This window comes from Diadema antillarum, unplaced genomic scaffold, assembly GCF_040938485.1.
Source record: "Diadema antillarum isolate AM-2024a unplaced genomic scaffold, OU_Dant_1.0 scf00000036, whole genome shotgun sequence".
In the NCBI taxonomy this organism is placed as follows: domain Eukaryota; kingdom Metazoa; phylum Echinodermata; class Echinoidea; order Diadematoida; family Diadematidae; genus Diadema; species Diadema antillarum.
The window spans coordinates 726,949-746,535 of NW_027270925.1; the positions used below are offsets into that span (position 1 = coordinate 726,949).

General features: G+C 37.4%; 1 protein-coding gene across 1 annotated transcript in view; it reads left to right on the top strand.

The window, feature by feature from the left end:
• Nucleotides 1-4,101: 4,101 nt before the first annotated feature.
• The window catches only part of LOC139708469 (Golgi resident protein GCP60-like), a 39,936-nt gene continuing 24,450 nt past the window's right edge, over nt 4,102-19,587 (top strand). The window contains exon 1 of the mRNA XM_071620424.1: nt 4,102-4,275. Within this exon, the coding sequence (XP_071476525.1) occupies nt 4,107-4,275 (169 nt within the window). The 5' untranslated portion in view covers nt 4,102-4,106. The remainder of the gene's footprint in view (nt 4,276-19,587) is intronic.

Here is a 19,587-nt window from a genome sequence, read left to right on the forward strand (position 1 = left end):
AAAGTGAAATGGATGCATTCATCAAGGAAGATGGCAAACTGAACAATGAATGCTGTTTTTGGAGTGCTACAGTAAATGCCATGCTAGTTTTCAGAGAAATGCATGATTTGATATTTACTTTATGGTGCAGGGTCTGAGTTGTCCAGGCTTACAGTATATTCCATGTCTTCTCTTTCCTCTGCAGTTTGATGATGTATGGGCATGTTTTGAAAAATTAAAGTAATGCTATTATAGAGATTTTATTGACTCTTCCGACCCCATTCCGGGGTATGAGAGTACAACACATAAATACAAGATATGGTCATTACAATAACAAAGAATACATGTTTGTGATAAAAAGAGGCATAGTCATGACATTGTGCTGTAGAATAAAAAACAGAAATCATTACTTTTTAAAGATTAGATTTACTTTTGCCTGACTACTTTATTGATCTAACATCGAAATAGGCATGAGTGGAAAAGTGTTCAATATACCTATGATGTGCAAAAACAATAATCAGTACTCAAACTTTCTTGTCCCTTTTATGAACATTTAATATCATGTTTGAACAAACTGAATCATGTCAGAATATCAATAATTGTGTAGAGCATGTCAGTTTTGATATCACAAAATTGTTATCACTGCAGTAGAACAACTATTATATCAGTGTTGGATCAAATTCTGTAAATTTTTGTAAGGCTGATTTGATATTCCCTACAATATAGTGTAAAAGCTGATATTTTTGCAAATGACAAAGTCACAAATATTTTTGTGAGATGTCTTTTTTCGAGATTTGACACCACGAGGCTATTTTAAGTGCACTAATGCCTGTCTATTCGTGATATTTTTGCGTTTGTTGATTCACAATCCAACAGTGATTCGCAAAATTCGCAAAAATAACAGCTTTTACGGTAATAAACACTTTGTTACACATGGGATTGATTCTCTGTTATTAAGATTTAATTAAAGAAAAAAAAAATCAGTAATTTCTATTGATCAAAAAATTATGTTCATTTTGGTGCTTTTGCTGAATGTGACAATAATAGAATTTGATTATTTGAAATCATATTAAAATGGAGAGTAGCCAGAGGGCAATTCTTCTTCTTCCAAAACTGTGCAGAACCTCCTAGGAGTATATTTGCACAACTGATGAAAGGCTCTCATGAGTGCAGTCTTGGTGTTTAAAAAAAAAAGTTATTAGAATTGTGTTGGATTTATCTTCCTTGTGTTTGTGCTAGCTGTGATGTTAGTATGACTTCCTTCCATGCACCAAATTTGTATGTTCTCAGCTGGAAACCAACGTTAAAATCTGTGCATTTTTGAATACTTCTTGTATGTTAACTCTTTTTTTTTTAACCTTTGTCCAAATCAGCAAGGCTTAAGACTTTTTTATGACTGGGATTAACTTTCAACATCAACCTACATGGTTTAATACTGCGGGGACAGGTTCATTTGACTTTGATTAACTACACACCTTGGCTTTAACTGTTGAGATATTGTAGCTGTAAGTTTACTGCATACCTATTGAAGGTGAGATGTCCTTTTGTTTTCATAGACAATTTAAATAAAGTGTAACGCCGGTGAAAAATGAGAATGTGCAACTCTACCAAGTGAGATGCTCAATTAATTAATGTGCAGCTATTTTTTCCTCACTTTTTTAATTCAACAGTACTGAGACATATTCTTACCACCAAACAAGAGTTGTTAAAATTGTTTCGATGTCGGTATAACTACTTTAAGATTAATGGAATTACAAGGTGACATATTTGAGCAAAGAAAGCAAAAATCAAACCTGCGTGAGATTGGTAACTAAGCTTAACATGCCGTTATATTGTTCTTCCATACTGTGGTAAAGACCATTTTTCTGTTCCAGTTACAAGGTAAATGTGCAAGATCAGTCTTCTACTGTTAGTTACCGTACTTGACCTGAGGTTTCATGGCAACAACATTACCTGATACCACTTCATATTCTGTGTAGCATCAAAAGACATAGTGGAGAGTAAAACTTGCAATGGACTGTAGAGGCTTATATACAATGTAATATGATGCTGAAGCAATCTGGACCAATCCAAATAAGAACAGTCCTAGTTTGATTGTGTGAACAAAGTCACAGAAAGTTCATAGATTTGTACCCTAAACATTTTAAACTGCAAACCAATTATTAAAGATGGACTCTATATTATGTGTGCTAAATGATAGGCCCCCTCCCCATTATCAGTCATGCCACATGCAGCATTTGACTTAAAATGTTCATGGGGCACGAGAAGCAGATATAATTCTCACAAGGTTTCAAACTTATAGCTTGATACATGTATTTCATGTGCTTATGTTGCCATAGCATTATTGAAATCATGAAAACAAATTGTGCATGAACTGTTTGCCACTCTTTGAGAAATGAGGAGATATAATTATATTTCATATCTCGGCTATCTATCATGAATGTTACAACATGGAAAGTAACATTACTCTTTGTGTAAGATTTGACCCTTGATTCTAGCATGCACGTACACGTTATGTATATTGTTGTAAATAAATTGTTTATAAACTCTAGTTTGTGATGATCGAATGTGTTTTATTATGTTTTCTATGTTCAACTCTGGTTAAAGAGTGTGTACAGTTCTGGTTGAGGTGAGGATTTAGCTTTTAACGTTTTGCGAGATATTCAGAAACCACTCTATGAGATGTCAAAGAGTATGCAATTCTAAGGGGTATCAAGAGTTTATTTGATGAAAATCGGTTTTGAAATGGCTGAGATATCCAAAACAAAGTGAAACAAAGAGATCCTAATAAAAGGCGTGGCCTGTCGCCTTTTATTATTATCACGTTTTTGGATATCTCAGCCATTTGAAAACCAATTTTCATCAAATAAACGTTGAATCCTTCTTAAAATTACATGCTCTTTCATATTTCACAAAGAGGTTTCTCATTATCTCACTTAGGAATGTTCAAAACGTGAATCCCCACATCAACCAGTACTGTGCAGTCCCTTTAAGTCTTTCTTTGACTACTATTTAGGCCCTACTGATCATGACAGACATATATTTGGTACAATTAAGTGATAGCAGTCAATCAAAAGGAACGCGCTTGGAAGATATTAAGAGCCAAAGAGCCAGAAGTGGAGTTTGTCTTGGCGTGATGTCTAGAACTCTAATGGGCATCTCACAGAGCAATGTCAATCATGTGACTTTCACATAGTGTTTGTTTTGGGGTTTTTTTCCCAGAAAGTGTCACAAATTTTACCTTTTTTTGTGTGAAGAGGTTACATTTATATTCATTTTCTTGTAAATCATGATTCTGCAAGAAATGAATCTTTGACATCATGCTTTTAAACATTCTCCAAGGCAAATGAAGATGTGTATTTTTTTCCCACCACCAATCCTCTTCTCCTAAAAACAAACAAACAAACAAACAAACAAACAAACAAACAAACAAACAAACAAATCTTGCTCTGGCTTTCTTTTTTTCTATGGTTCCTACAGAATAACTTCCAGACAGCCAACCTTTGGTTCCTACTTGGTTTTCTCTTGTCTGAATTTGTTCCAAATTTTACTGATCTGTTAAATCTACATCTTTTTTTCCCCCCGTTTCTTCTTCATTGAGCCAGACCAATCATTAAATATCTGAAATGAATGAAAAATGGTTTCAGATACATGTATAAAGTTTTTTTTGTGTGTGTGTGTCAAAATTTAATTGCTTGAGTATCCACATAACATTGTATATATCCTTAATGCCTATGCATGCCATGTGTCAAGTTGGCATAATTTACAAGCCAGCAATTACAATTGCGGAGTGAAATACAAAATTTTGCAGTTAGTAATCCCAATTTGATAGAAAGTGCTTTTAATGTTTCATAGATGTGGAGTAGTTTAACACCTCTCATTGTTTTATTTTTGTCTATCTAACAAAGCTAAAAAGAAAGGAAGAAGGAGGGGGAAAAAAAGGGGGGGGGGGGGGGGGAGGTGGCATCTTGTGAAAGTATGCCACTGAAAAGTTCAGTATATCAACAGTGCAGTGCATGCAACGCTCGCTGCTTATGCCGACTGCAAAACCCGTTTACATTGATGACCAATATAATACCGGCATATCTCGGCGCATCGTAACCGCCTGCTACGTGGCGGAGATCAACATGTCGGACTTCAGAGTTTCACCCGACGGCCTCACACCGCTGGTAGATGACGATGACGCCGCTTCATCTCAGGGTTCTTCTGCAACAGATGATAAAACTGGCGATATTTTGAAGGAGAGTGGATTCACCTTAGATGAACTCTATAAATTGTGTCTCACTTTTTACAAAGGTAGGCTTCTTGAAATGGCAAGGGACGAAGGTGTTTCTGGTGTAGTCACGAATTCACGCTAGTCCCATGTGTCATTATTTATGTTGGCGCGATGGCGCTTGCTAACCGTGTTTCTCTAACTAAACCTAGGTCTAGTGGGCTAGCTAAGCAATGTTTTTCACTTTTAAGTGTAAATTTACAGTAAAAGCAAGATTCGAGTGCAGTGTATTGCAGATAGGCCTTGCTTTGTTTTTTCATTGAAGCACTGCCAAGCAGACGGGACAAATGAGGACTGTGATTTCTGGAGTGTAGACATCCTGCAATGTTGATAGCAATAAATTTTAGATTTAAATTCATTTCTTTATTGACGTTCAATATTGATGCCCCGGCCCAAGTTGGGTTTTATTTTAATTGGTTTGCAATGACTTCGATCCATCGTCGATTGTTGAGAAGCTGAAACATGTCAGAATATATTTGTGTGAGAGCAAGCTGCCCATAATTCGACCATAATGTCGTCCAAAATTCAACCACCCACTACTTCAAGTATACTTGGGTGACCCGCACCTCGCCATATAGTTAATGTTTATGCATATTTGAATCACATTTCGTCACTGAAATTCTATGAAATCCCACTCACATACAGAAAAAATGCTGAAGATTTCAATTTAACTACAAGTTCACTGTTCGATGCCGGAAATTTGCAGCTATCGTCCTCAAACGCGAATGATGCAGAATAGTTGTGCGCTAAGGAAGGGGCCCGCAACTCGCCATCCGCGCTCCCATAGATAAAGCACGTAAAATACGTGTGCGGGACAGACCGTGATGCTCCCATAGACAAGCACGTAAAAGATGCGTGCGGGTGACCGTGATGATACTTACAACACGTATTCCTAATATAAATTTTCGCGAAAAACTGCTCGTTTTTCACCACACTTTGCTTGTTTGTGGTAACCCTGCCAAGTTTCAAGTATTTTAAGGGATACTGAACACAGTCCCGGGCATAATTTTTTTTGTTCAGTGCGCTTGTAACAATTTTAAGCCAGGTGGCGGTATTCGGCCCCTGGCGAGGTGCGGGCACCTCTCTATACATGTAAAACCTACATCGTTTTGCATGCGGACAAATTTTGGCATGGGAAAAAAGGGAAGTCGAACCCTGTTGGACAATTTGCTTTTGGCCTTTCACCAGTGTCATTGTAAGGTCAACAGTGCATGGTCCCTAAACCCCTAGATTACTAATGATAGAGCAACCAATACAAGAATGACGAAAACAACTGTAGACAACAATGGGTATAGAACTGATCTAAAATTTACCGTCCTGAGGAGTTCTTGATGAAAAATTGTTCTACTACGGATAGTACTACTACTAGTACTACTAGATAAATGAGTATTCAAAACTCTTGATAAGTGAATCAGCAGACAAACAGTGCTTGAAGAATTTAAATTTGAAACAGTCAAGTAAAAATATTTCTCCTTCACTATGCTGCGCTGAGATTGAGTTTCTTGTCTTCTTCACCTTCTGTGAATAGTAACCACAACACAATCAACTTGTTGATTATTCAATATTCTGTCACTTTCATATGCTGGAAGGTGTATTGAAAGTTCAGTTGCTGTGTTGAAAAAGAGGTCCTAGTAACTGCAGAAATAATCTCTAGCTGGGCATAGAATAATCCTGTGAACTGACCAATCGATGAAAAACAAAAATTTGTGTATGAATTAAATAAAAAAGTGCGTGTGTGTTCAGCAACTTCTCCTGGGCCGAGGCCTGTGACACAAATGTATTGATTCTCTTGAATGGTTTTGGCCTCGGCCTTTTCATTGGTGTCCTTCAAGTCTTTTGTGGTCCTTGGCAGGAAGGAATTTTAGCGATTTACACTGTAGAAAGTTCTACTGGTTATTACCAGGATATTGATGGCTGTGAATTCTTCTTTGACTTGGAGAGAGTAGGCGAAGCTGTTGAGTGTTCCTTGATCATATCAGACTGAAAATCAGAGTGTGGGGGATTATGTTATCTCATGGGACAGTGTTGTTAGGCGTGCAGTTCGGCATCTGTCTGTGAGAGAGGGCCACTGCAACTCCTCTAGAATTGCTGATACACTAGATTTATCGTGGTACAATTGTAGTGCCACATTATACAAATCATGTTGCCCATCTCTGTACAGCCTCAAGCGCCTTGGCTGACTGCTTAGTATGTATGTCCCAGATGGTGTGGGCACAGTCATTTGATCGGATGAATGTTCATCTTGTATGCAACCTCTTTAATACTCCTTGAGATGAGATTCCACGGTTGCATCTGATGAAGACAAGGGTCTTGTTGGCTTGAGAACAGATCATGGTGATGTCATTTCACCGATTCAAGTTCGATGTGATGGTAATTCCTAGATATCTCATACTTCTAACATTTTCAAGCTTGAGTCCATGGGGCTTGTACTCTGTCTGCAGTTTATTTTTACCCACGCCGATGAAAATCGGCAGGGGGTTATGTAAAGGGTTCCGTATGTTTGTTTGTTTGTTTGTTTGTTTGTTTGTTTGTTTGTTTTTTTGTTTGTTTGTTTGTTTGTTTGTTTGTTTGTTTGTATGTTTGTTTGTTTGTTTGTTTGTTTGTGTACAAGATAACAAGAGAACGGGTAAACGGATTTGCACGAAATGTTCAGGGAATGTTTGGATATCGACAGGAAAGAATCGATTAGATTTTGATGATAATCGGTTGACCCTTGCAAATTCTGTGTGACCTTGAAGTTTTGACCCCATGGTATAGTGACCATTCCGAAAATTTCCCGTTTCTCACTTTGCGATTTTCCGCTACCATACGAAGACATAAACTCCCCAACGATCCGACTTCGCTGCTCAAATGTTCGTAAGAATTCCGAAATTTACGTTTAGGCCTATTTGAGGGACTATGTCCTTCTAGATTTATGAAAGTTCGTTCTCCGTCATCACAAACTGGCCCGTATTTTGATGATTTTTCAAATTAACATTGATTGTTTTTTTTCGTTGGAGGAGCATTTTGCTCGGTCGCAGTCACACTGCACGATATGCGCGCTCAATGTCAATGCGTGTGCAAGGCCGCTGAAAATGCATCGCGCTCTACACTGTTGGTGCAAAATTGCACCGGGGACGTTGCGGCGCTCGTTGGTGGCCGAATACTGGTGCAGTAGACATTTGCATTCAACCCTTGCATTGAATAATTCCCGTAGACACTAATCATAGGGGTAATTGCCTAGGGGGTACGTAAATTTTGTTTTTCTTTTTTGCTTTTGTGGATACCATCAAAGATCGTACACTCATACGACCTTTGATATTTGATGATTTTTCAAATTAACATTGATTGTTTTTTTTCGTTGGAGGAGCATTTTGCTCGGTCGCAGTCACACTGCACGATATGCGTGCTCAATGTCAATGCGTGTGCAAGGCCGCTGAAAATGCATCGCGCTCTACACTGTTGGTGCAAAATTGCACCGGGGACGTTGCGGCGCTCGTTGGTGGCCGAATACTGGTGCAGTAGACATTTGCATTCAACCCTTGCATTGAATAATTCCCGTAGACACTAATCATAGGGGTAATTGCCTAGGGGGTACGTAAATTTTGTTTTTCTTTTTTGCTTTTGTGGATACCATCAAAGATCGTACACTCATACGACCTTTGATATCATCACACTCTCGGCTTGCTATAATCAAAATATCCCGCAAGAAAACGGCGTATTTCTCGATTTTTAGCGCTTTTTCCGCGACCCGTCGCGTAGACAATACTCTTAAAACTGGACTTAATTCGCGCGCGCTTGGAAAAGTTCCGATTCTGCACTTTTGACGGTGGAATTTGGGATTTTCGATGGATTTTTGGAGGAGACTTAAGGACTTTCCTGTACGTGAATGAGTGTTAATACCGTATGTGTAATTATGTGATTTGCGTGTGATGTGACTGTAGAACCGAAGATCGTACACTTCAGTGTACGATCTTTGGTAGAACTCACTGGCTGGTGATAAAGCACACTGGCAATTAAGTGGCCGAATTCTGGTAGATGACCGAATGCACATTATGTTTACCCCGACTTTGTACTTAGGCGTGGGTCTGCCGCCTTTGACGGCCCCTCTCTAGTTGTTTATTGGTAACAGATAAAGGCAACACATTTCTCAGGGTTGAATAGCATGTCCTATTTCTTTTCCCACTAGACAAATTTACTCAAGTTCTGATCGATGGCCTGGTTGCTTGGAAGGTCAGTGTTACTACATATAATATGCAGGCCATATATGTTGCTGTGTCATCTGCAAAAATCTGACATGGGAGGTGAGCAGTTCCATCATGTCAGTGATGTAGACCCAGCAGTGACACAACATTTGCTCCTGTGATAATTGCCCTGGTCTTATTTTCTCCAAGGACTTAGGGTTAGGGTTAGGGTTGGGGCTGTGAAAGGGTTTTAGACTTAAGGCCCGGTCCCACTGCACTTACGGATGCAAAGAGGATGTAAAATGTAAAAAAGATCTTGCCATCCGTTGGAAAACGCTACGCATCCGCTGTGTACTCATCGCATACATGTTTCATACGCTCTATCCACCGAGCATCCGTCCATGGTGATTTCATCCGCGCAAAAAGTTTTAAGCTGCTTAAAACTTTTAGAACGGATGAACTTTCCGCCGTGTACGATGTAAATCCGCGATATATACGAGCGACAAACGTTGTATGTCCGTTTTCATCCCTTAAACGTCCGCTGTATCCTCTTTGCATCCTCTGGGCATCCTCGCAACTCACAACTGCTGCAGCTGAAAACGGAAAAAGGGAGGAAAGATAAGGTACATGGAACGTCTGTACATCGTTAGTAGCACGGAAATAGAAAGGATGTAAGCGTATACATCTCGTACATAAAGTATTTAAAACGGACAAAGCGTTTGTTTCCGTTACGCGTACGTGATGCATCCGCTTCATCCGCTCTGCATCCGCTCTTTCCGCTATGCATCCGCTTCGCAATTATCCGCGGTAACCCCTTCGGAGCTGTCATCCACTTCCATCCGCTTTTATCCACTAGGCTTCCGATGAACATCCGTTTAACATCCCTCTACATACTACCCACTTCCATTCTTTTCCGTTCTGTTTTCGCAAATTTTCGCCAATTTCTGGAGCGGATGAAAGCGGATGGAGCCACCCCCGAAATTTTGCTCATCCGCTGAGTCCTTTCTGCATACATTTTGTGTCCATCGGCCAGTGGGACCGGGCCTTTAGTTTGATGTGAGGATTAGGATTAGGGTTAGGGTTATGTGTGTGAGTAGATTTTATATTTGGCTTTAACCCGTTAAGAACGAGTCCCAAGTATACTTGAGCAGAGGTCTATGGGAAATGCGTGTTGTAACAAAATCAGCCTGTCCTCAATGGGTTAATAGCAACTAAAGCATGCAGATATTTCATGAGAGCATTTGTTACAGTCTGAGCACATGTCATGGAACCAGACCCAATACACTACCCTATAGGACTCTGGACTGTACATTGATGGGAGCAGATTGAGCTGTAGTGATCACCACAGCCCGATGTCTGCCAGTAATTAAGTTGGAGTGAATGGGTGACTCTGTGGAAAGCTTTTGCAAAATTCTAAGACTATCAGAGATGTCTGTCTACTTTCTGTGGGCCATATTGTTGATCAGCTCATCAGTAAATTCCAAAAGCTGACTTACTTTCATAGGATATTGTGCTTCTGAAACCATGTCGTTAGCGTGGGACATTAGTGTGCTCAAGGGGATCCATTATTGTTCTTGTTTAAATAGGTTATGCTCTACTAGCAGCTTCCAGCACACACCTGTACATATCGGGGTGTGTTTATCAACTCATTTCTGTTGCCGAATTACCTTTTCCAAGTTTACAACTTTCAGGGAGTTTTGGGCAGTTAATTAACGCAAAGCTGTTTTTAATGTGGGTTAGAAATGCATTTCCGAAATGCTGAAAAAAGTGCAATTGCTAATGTGTTAACGCCAGAAACAAGTTTCTGTATAGTTGATAAACACAAAGTTGTTTTGAATTGAAATGCTTTTATAGCTCAGACCTGCCCATGGCAACCACTGCTAACTACACATCTCCACTCCTCAGGTCAAACTGTGCAATGAAGATGCACAGTAACAAGGCCTCCCAATTGACTTAGTGTGCAACAGTGTTGATAAATGCAGCAACTCAAGAAACGCAATCCAAATGGCGTTTGCAAACACATTTTGACAAAGGGTTTTGAAACACTTATCAAACATGGGAAAGTTGATAAACACAGACTATATTAAAAGAGACACAGAATGATAATTTGCAAGTTCATGTTGCGAGTGCTTTGAAATAGTTCTAAAATGTGAGTTAGGGATAGAAACAACCACTGTAAAAATTTGAATCGGTAAAATTGATGAACTATTGTTAAATATACAAAATGTGAACAATATAATTAAAATGTTTCCAGACTAAACTCTCGACAGTTACGGTTTAATGAGAAAATACAGATATCTCCTTATATTTTAGGCTTTATTGCGAAAATTTTATTTGATTGGATATTTTGTGGTACAACACACCTACACATTAGTATGCATTAAATGTCACGTCTTGAAAATTTTTTAAATCACCGTTCCCAAAGGTAAACAGGAACTTTGAATATATACATACAGAGTTGGGGATCTGATGCTGAAAAATGCATCAAATCACATGCATACTAAGAGGTAATCTTTAGACAGTAAGAACAGCATTTGACTGATTTGAGGGAAAATAATATGGCACTGTAAATGGAAGAAAACCATTTAAAAAGAACATCTTTTGTGTGTCCAAAAAAAGATGTCAGCACTTTGTTCTTTTTTATAGAAAATACTGGAGGCTTGACTCACACATGTGCTTCCAATGCTAGTTTTATAAAAAGTCAAAGTTTTCTCACTTGGGAGGGCATAGTTAAACTACTGGTACATTAGTTACTGTCGCTGGTCCTGGTTTCAAGAAAAAGGCTTTTATGTAGACCCTTGCTCTCACTTATGGCAAGCTCTCTGTCCAGTATCTGGCAATTCTTGTACCCTAGTCTCTTTTATGCCCAATCCAATATGAAAATGATATACCGCTACCACTATGTTCCTTAGTAAATATTGGTTTGTGTGCAACTGAGGGCCTGAAAAGGTTCATTGTACTGGGTGAATTTGAAACATGATAGTTTGCAAAGTGAGAAATGTTTTATAAACTCTTTTGTGTGGGAAGAGGTTAGGGGCAGGTAAACTTCAAATCCAGTTTGTTTGCAATGTAGAGTCAGTTTACAGCATTTTATCAAAAACTGGTACCTCATTAAAGGACAAGTCCACCTTCATATACATTTAAAGGATTGAGAGAATGCAGCAATATTAGTAGAACACATCAGTGAAAGTTTGAGGAAAATTGGACAATCCGTTCAAAAGTTATGAATATTTTAAGTATCTGCGCAGTCACTGCTGGAAGAGAAGACTACTACAGTGTATGATGTCACATGCGTACAACTATATAAGGAAAATAAAAAGAGAATTTCACAAAACTTTACTTTTTGAATAAAGTGCACATTTCTTCGACTTGCTACTGACGTATGTTAAGGGTAATATTATTCCCCCTGCCTTCTGAAAGAGAGAAGTCAAGTGTTCTTTTGTTATGCGAGAAAAATGGAAATATGTTGAATTTTCTTTATTCTTTCTTTATATCGTTGTACTCATGTGACATCACAAGCTATAGTAGCCTTTTCATCCAGCCGTGACTGAGCAGAAACTTCAAAAATTCATAACTTTTTAACGGATTGTCCGATTTTGCTCAAACTCTCAGTGATGTGTTCTACTATTCTGCATTCACTCAACCCACATGTCTATGAAAGTGAACTTGTCCTTAAAATGTTCAGATGTGCCCAAGGGTTTTTGCTGGTGTTGAATTGAAGAAAAAAAATATGACTAATGTATAATAGACTCTTGAGTGTTGTATCGAGGCACGGAGGTATGGTCAAAGTATATTTCCTACAACAGGGCAATTACAATTTCAACATATTTTCATTTTTTTTAGCATAATGTACACATGTGTAATAGCACATGACTTAGAATGTACCTCTTTCAGAAAGCAGGGGGGAAATATACCCTTAGCATATTCAGTAACAAGTCGATGGAAGTATACAAGTGTTCTTTTATGGAAAATTGAATTTTATGGAATTCTCGTGATATTTAAAAAAATATATTATTGTCCAAAATTTCGTCACGAACTGAAGTATTTTTTTTTATTAAACAATGACAGCACAGAAACTTTTAAAATCCACAACTTTCGAATCAATTTTCCTCAAACTTTCACTGATATGTTCTACTATACATGTATAATGTAATATTGCTGCTTTCGCTCAATCCTCATTTATACATGTACATACCTGGGCTTTGGTTTCCTTTAAAGCTCTGATGTTGAAGCAGTTCATTTTGATGGTTTTTACCGTTTGAACCAAAATTTATGTACATTACCATGTATTTCAGGTTGAGGGACTCGATTCCTTTTGTTTATTGGTACATATGTACTTTGAAAAATTTATCCATCAGTGCATTGGAAAATGCTTAGTACAATTGTACATTGAGCAAAAGTCATGCGAGAAAATAAGTGAGTTTTCTGTGGTGAGGAGTCACTCCACAAATATTGACTGCTACCTCAACACAAAGTTGATAGGAAAGTCAAACTCTGGAGTGCAATATTTCCAGCCATGTTTTGAATGCTTTTGACACAGTTGCTATTGAAAGCAACATTGGGATTTTTCTAATGTCGCAGTTTTCCCTGTGAGCGTAAGTAGTCCCTGTGAAAATAAGATCCCTTTGAACTTTGACTATGTCATTCTTAGAAGGAGAATAAGAGGATACTGTCTTATTCAAATGGGTACACTGACCCACTGCAGTTTCTGAGGACAGGATTCTGATTTCTTTAGAAATTAGGTAATAAGGTCAAGAATTTGGGTGGAAAATGGTTAAATCTAGTGCAGTTGGTCCCATTGGTATATAAGCGGCCCAGTGACAAAATGGTTCATGAGTTGGGAAAGGAAAATGGAGACCTACATATAGTATATTGCCCTCTATTTTTTTTTTTCCAGATAGCAGACATGTCTCTTATTTGTACTTAGAACATGTAAATCATTCTTTAGGAATGTCTGAAATTAAAGTTTGAAATAGCAGTAACCCATGGCTTGAAATTTCATGCTCTTGTCGGGACCAGGTATGGGATCTGCTTGTCTTTCTACTACTTTCTATGCATCTCTCATGTCAGTACTGAATCTGTTTGTCCTTCATCCTACATGTGTACTTTCTATGCATCTATCAATATGATGTATTGTGAGTTGTCATGTAAGTGAAAACCATGTCCATAAATTATAAATGCAAGTGACTCCATTGATGGCAAGCAGATTACTTTTGGATAGAGTAGTCGAATCTGCATGATGACAAGCAGATTACAGTAACATAGTGAAATCTGAGTGCTTTGTAGCCTGCGCATATCATCCATGACAACTGCAATCACCACCACTCAATTAGGAGGACTTGTAAGTAATACCTTTGTCGCAGTCAAGTGACTGTCCATATTACAACAGATCAGAAATTAATTTATCCGAATTCAAGATGAAACTTGGTAAAATGTACATGGGCCAACATGTCACACCTTAACTTGCACACTCTTGAATGAACATTACTAACAAGCTCAGGCCTCATTTGTGACTGTGTAATGTGATCATCATAGACAAGTGTCACACTAGTTTTGATGGCAATTTTGTTTTTCATTAACTTGTATTAATAGGGATTGATACATACAATAAATGTCAATTACAGTGTACTTAGTCAACCTTTAAAACATGGAAAACAATGATTAATTTCAGACATAAAATTTCTTGATTGCATTATTTGTTTTGTCAGTCACTGTATCATATTGGTATACATGACACACTAACTCTTCAAATGCTTCATCTTTCTGTCAGTCATTTCGCAATACCTCCACTATATCAGCTCTAGAGTAATATGTCATTAGCTGAAAGTGGAGTAAAACAGGAGTGTCGATGGATCATGTGATGTTTTGTTGGGCAATTGTACACGTATCCTCAAGCTACCCTTGAATATCCTTTCACACTCATTATACATGCATGACTGGTAAAGTGCTTGTCTTTTTTTTAGTACTTTCATTGAATTCTCTCCCCTCAGTAAAAAGTATTTTTTTATGCAAGTTGATATCTTGTACAGGTACAGCTATCTGGAGAAATGTTTGTTTAACCAGTGTTGCATACAGTTCAATCACTGAAATTACGTACTGTGCCTTGGGCATGTCTCCATGCTATTTGTTCCATTTAAGCTTGATACCTTTCACTTGAGTCTAATTTACATGGCAGTGGTTGTACTACAGTCCTGTGCCAGTGTTTATTAAGAAATATTATGTAAATATGCCTGCAATGTGATTTTCAATCTGAAAAAGTAAGGTATTTCATGTGAATGTGAATGTTCACTTGCACTTTACAGTACAATCGGCTGAGAGAGTACAATTATTTTCTTCAAATCAAACTCCAAAGAGCCTGGGAATAACCTAATAAAGAGTCTAATCACTCAAAAGAAACCAAAACAAATCATAAGAAAAAGTGATCTTGGCCAAACATTTAAGATTAACATATCAAAGTAGCAAACTTTAAAGTTTGATATATGTCTCTAAGTTCTGTCTAAATTACAGAGTGATAGATGCATGTAAATATTTGTTTTTGTTTTAATTTTCCAAAGCATGCTGTCATTATTTTTTAACCCATTGAAAATTTGAGCACAGTTTGGAATAGATGAAGTGTTTTATTGACAAGAGTAAAAGTGCATATTTGTCCTGAAATAGTCTGACAAATTTCATCCACATATCCAAAGGAATGTAAATTAGAGCAGCTATGTGTTTATCATTCCTCAGTAGATATATGGACAAGAAGATATTTTTGTTAAATAATGAAAATATCTTTATGTGCATATCTCCTCTCAAGATGTACATGTCATTTGAAGATTTCATGCCTTAACTTATCTATTTTCATCAACTTGAGATATTTGATATTGAAGCTGATAAAAACACAAAGAAAATGATTAAAAATATATGCAATATAGATACGGTAATATAAGAAATGTGGAATCATTGTATATTTGAAGATACATATATTTTTTTTTTTGCTATGTAGCAAGTGTAGTGTTGAAAAGATTGAATTTTTCTTCATTTGATGATGACCTTCCCTTAAAAACTTTGAAAAATTACCTGTTTTTCCGTTCAAACTATTCATATGCTCTGATTGATGGAATCATATTTGTCTATTAAACTCCTTGCATGCTAAACTTCCTCTCCAATACCCTGTTTACACCAAAGCATGGCCTTGGCCGAGCCGCACAATTTTTTTTTTCTGTTATCAGTTACAGGGGCTTGGCCATGGCTCAGCCCAGCAATTCACAGTCATTCTGTCATAAAAAGTTCTCTTATTGGTTTCGTGCAATACCCAGATGCATGCGTGCCAATCTAGGTGTTGTTTCAAAAACATTCCAGCTCTCATCTTGTAAGTTCAGCTCATAGGTAGAAAGATGGTTACCTGTCACAAGCACAACCAAATTCAAGTAATGTATCCTCTGACGATTTCAGGTTGGATATTTCTAAAGCATACCCGGTTACCTGCCACTTTGAATTCTACTATTACTTTCACTGCAGGAGGGAAAATCACTTTCAATCTGAACAGTAATATTACATGTAGTTCACTCTTTTTTGAGTGTGTAAGTGTAGGCTCAAACTCCTCCTCAAACTTATCACTTTAGAGTTTCTGAGAGCTGCATTGACAAAACTTTGAATACGATCATTAACGGCCCATCAACGAGCGTACAGGCATGCTAACCTGGAAACATTAAACTGCACATTACTTGAATATGAGACCATTCTGAAGCAAATAATTTTCACACAACAATAGATATATAATGTACTCTTAAATGAATCCCACAAGGATTGGAACAATCATCCCCCAGCATTCCCACTGATTCCCACTGATCAGTTACTAGCCATCCCCTTTAATGCCAGACTAAGTACATAAAGCAGCCTAACTCATTAGTGGATGTTTACTTGGGGGGGGGGGGGGGGGAGAGGGTATTATATGATGAAAGCTTTCCAGTGAAAATAATCTTTGTTGCCTGCAAAATTCTCTTGTGATGCATTAATGCGCACTCATCCTGTGCGTACAGCAGTCCCTCAAATCATGATCTACCGTTACACCCCCACGATGGGATGAGATTGCCCTTTGCTATGCTTGTGCATGTGGATGAAGACCTACGTACACTTGTACCATACACATGCTGACATGGTAGAGCTCTAGCTCTCTCCTACCAGCCTGCCTCATATTGCCTCCTGGTTCATTAACATTTCCATCAGCTCAGCGACCTGATATGCAAGCCTGTGTCGCTCCAAAGGGGACATATGCTTGCTTCCTGTGGGTAGATTGTATTGTGGTAGGCTGGCTCTGCTGCGATCTCCATATACCAGCTTGTCTGGATTTATATCGGCGATTCGGACTCCTACCAGCTTATTTTCAAAGGATACTGACATGAGCCATGCTCATGGTTGTGAGAGCGTAGCCAGGAGTTAGAGCCTGTCAGATGCTAGAGCACAGCGTCTTAATCTCACTGTTGGCATCTTGCACAAAGGCTTTTGTGTCATCTTCTGGGGTCATTAGGAGGAAGGTTTAATACGGAAGGCGCGAGGTGAGTGGGAGATCTTAAATCAGTTTACAATGATGGCCCACTCATTGCTTTGGTCACTTGCACCCATGTATGTTATCTCGACTGAATACTTACTGTACTCTGTGTGTGTGTGTGTTTGTGTGTGTTGGCATAAGTAGGAGATAGTTAATAATAATAATATTCATGTCTGGATCCAAGATTGTGATAAGATGTAATTTTTGTAATGTATTGAATGCATCTTCTTCATTTTAATGTATTAACCCTATTCAAGACACATTTCTGTATGGATCTTGCTAACTATCAAGAAAGCGCATTGGCACTTCAAGTGTAGTAAAGGCTGTGTGTAGCATCTTTGGTGTGATCAGTGAACGATGAGATGGAGTATTATGACAATTATTGCATATTTACATGGCTTTCATTATGTAGTATTAGTATTTTACTCATCTCTGTTTAGTCATTTTAAGGCAATTACAGTCAACCTTCCCTAAGTCGAATCTATTTAGACTGAAGAAATAGCTTTGACTTAGAAGAAATGAAACTTTAATACATGAGAGATTAAAATAAATAGAATATAAAGAGGACTTGAAAAGACCATCAACTTTATAGGCGATTATTCGACTTATGCGTGGTCGACTTAAGGTTGACTGTATTTTTTTGACTTGCAGAACTCATTTGCAGCAATGCACCATGGTTAATTTTATTATAATTTACCATCTTTAAACAAATTCTTAAATAATCAAAAGGCACATAACACAAATAAATAGTACTTAATGCATGTAGTTACTCATCCCGAACCGGCACAGTTTTGCCTTGGTAATAGCTGCTATTTTTTATTTTATTGACAAGCATTTGTTTACTTAATTTGATGTGTTTCTTTCATATGATCGTAATCACTCTAATGTTGCAATCCTGGGCCCTGTTTTATGAAGAGTTGAAATTGATTATATAGTTGATTTCAACTGTAAGTCTATGGCAGCCTGTGTGGTAAGGAAATGGTGTTGAAAAGTGCTTGCTTGCTGCCTTTACGTAGGAATATGTTCCTGAGTATTTTTTTTTTTTCAGTAGCGTGTTCTGAAAATAATAATACTCCGTTTGATTGTTGCAATGGTAGAATGAATAGCAACACCTGAAAAAGCAATAGTAAAGAGGGAAGCTGGATTTAGAAAGGATGTGACCCTATTAAAGTTCCTCTCACAAACAAACCAGAAAGTGGCTGGGTTTTATTTTCTTTGTTGGTGTTATGATTATTATTGTTATCTTATTTTGTATTTATTTATTCTTATTTTATTCATTTATTTATTTTATTTTATTTTTTTTTTTTTGCGGGGTCACCTTTGAGATTATGTGGAAAGAGTTGACCCTACGTGTATGTATGGTGTGATTGGTATTTCTAAATTGTAAACATTTAACAAACCTAATACTACTAAGTTACTACTGGTATGGGATGCAAAAGATGCAAAAGAAGGAGTATTTCATAATGTTTAAATATTAGGGTCTTTCTGGTGTGAGGTACAGATGACTTGTGGTATGGGATTATTTGAACATACTCGTAAACTAATGGTCCTATGCTGAGAAAATCTGGCATGATGATAAGTTGACATAATTCTTAAGAATTATGGCACAAGTGCCCTGTCTTTCATATTCAAACGTGGTTTTCATCACTAGTAGCTGTTTCATCGTATGATGGAGTAACTGTCTAAAGTGGAGAACAAGACAGGTTGAATTTTTCTGATTTGTTAGGCCATAGTTGCATAATTTTTCTTGTACTAGAAAAGAGAGACATCTGTAATGTGGACATTTTGAAAACATTTTCTGAGGATGAACATCTATAGCTGATCTTTTTTTTTTCTCATAAATCCATTTTCTCTTTTTTTTTAAAGGTTTAGTATGTATTATGAGCATCTGCATAGTTTCATGGAAAGCTCTACTAGATGTTCACTTATTTTTATTTATTTTTATTTTTTTGCTGAACTGTATGATCCTTTATGAAGAAGGTGGTATTTCAGTTTTTGTTATTATTGTTCAGGATATGAAGCTTGTGTTAAGCATAAATACAAGTGTTTTGAGACTTTCATCGTGTAGCAATATTGCTTATTCCATCATCATTTATATCTTAGACACAGTTTCTGTGAAGAAAGCAGAAATAGACTGTACAGTGCAGTTGTGCTTCAGAGTAAAAATATGACCGTAATAACTGTTAGAGTGAGTATCAGTTAATTGTGGCAGACATGTAACATCGTCTTCACTTACTTGAAGCTGGCATGATTGGCATTTAAAGCTTATAAGGAAGTAATAGATTCAACAGAAAATGTTGTGATGATGAACTGCCACTTGTGATGTGAACTGCCACTTGTGATGTGAACTGATACTTGTCTTTTGAAATCAAATGGGGGAGAAAACGCATATCCAGGGATTAATTTTCCTGGTGTCACATAGCAATTTGCTATGCATTTTGGATATGACTGCTGTGCCAAATTTCATTTTAAAATTAAGCAGGGGAGGAAAAGTAAATAGAATTGTATACAGCTGTATATCTTTGTTGTTGTTGTTCATAATGTGTGTCCAATGACTAATTGCAAAGCAATTTCGAGAAGGTAAATTATTTTTTGTTATCACCTTGATTCTATTATTAATTGTCATTTATGATGCAAATAGA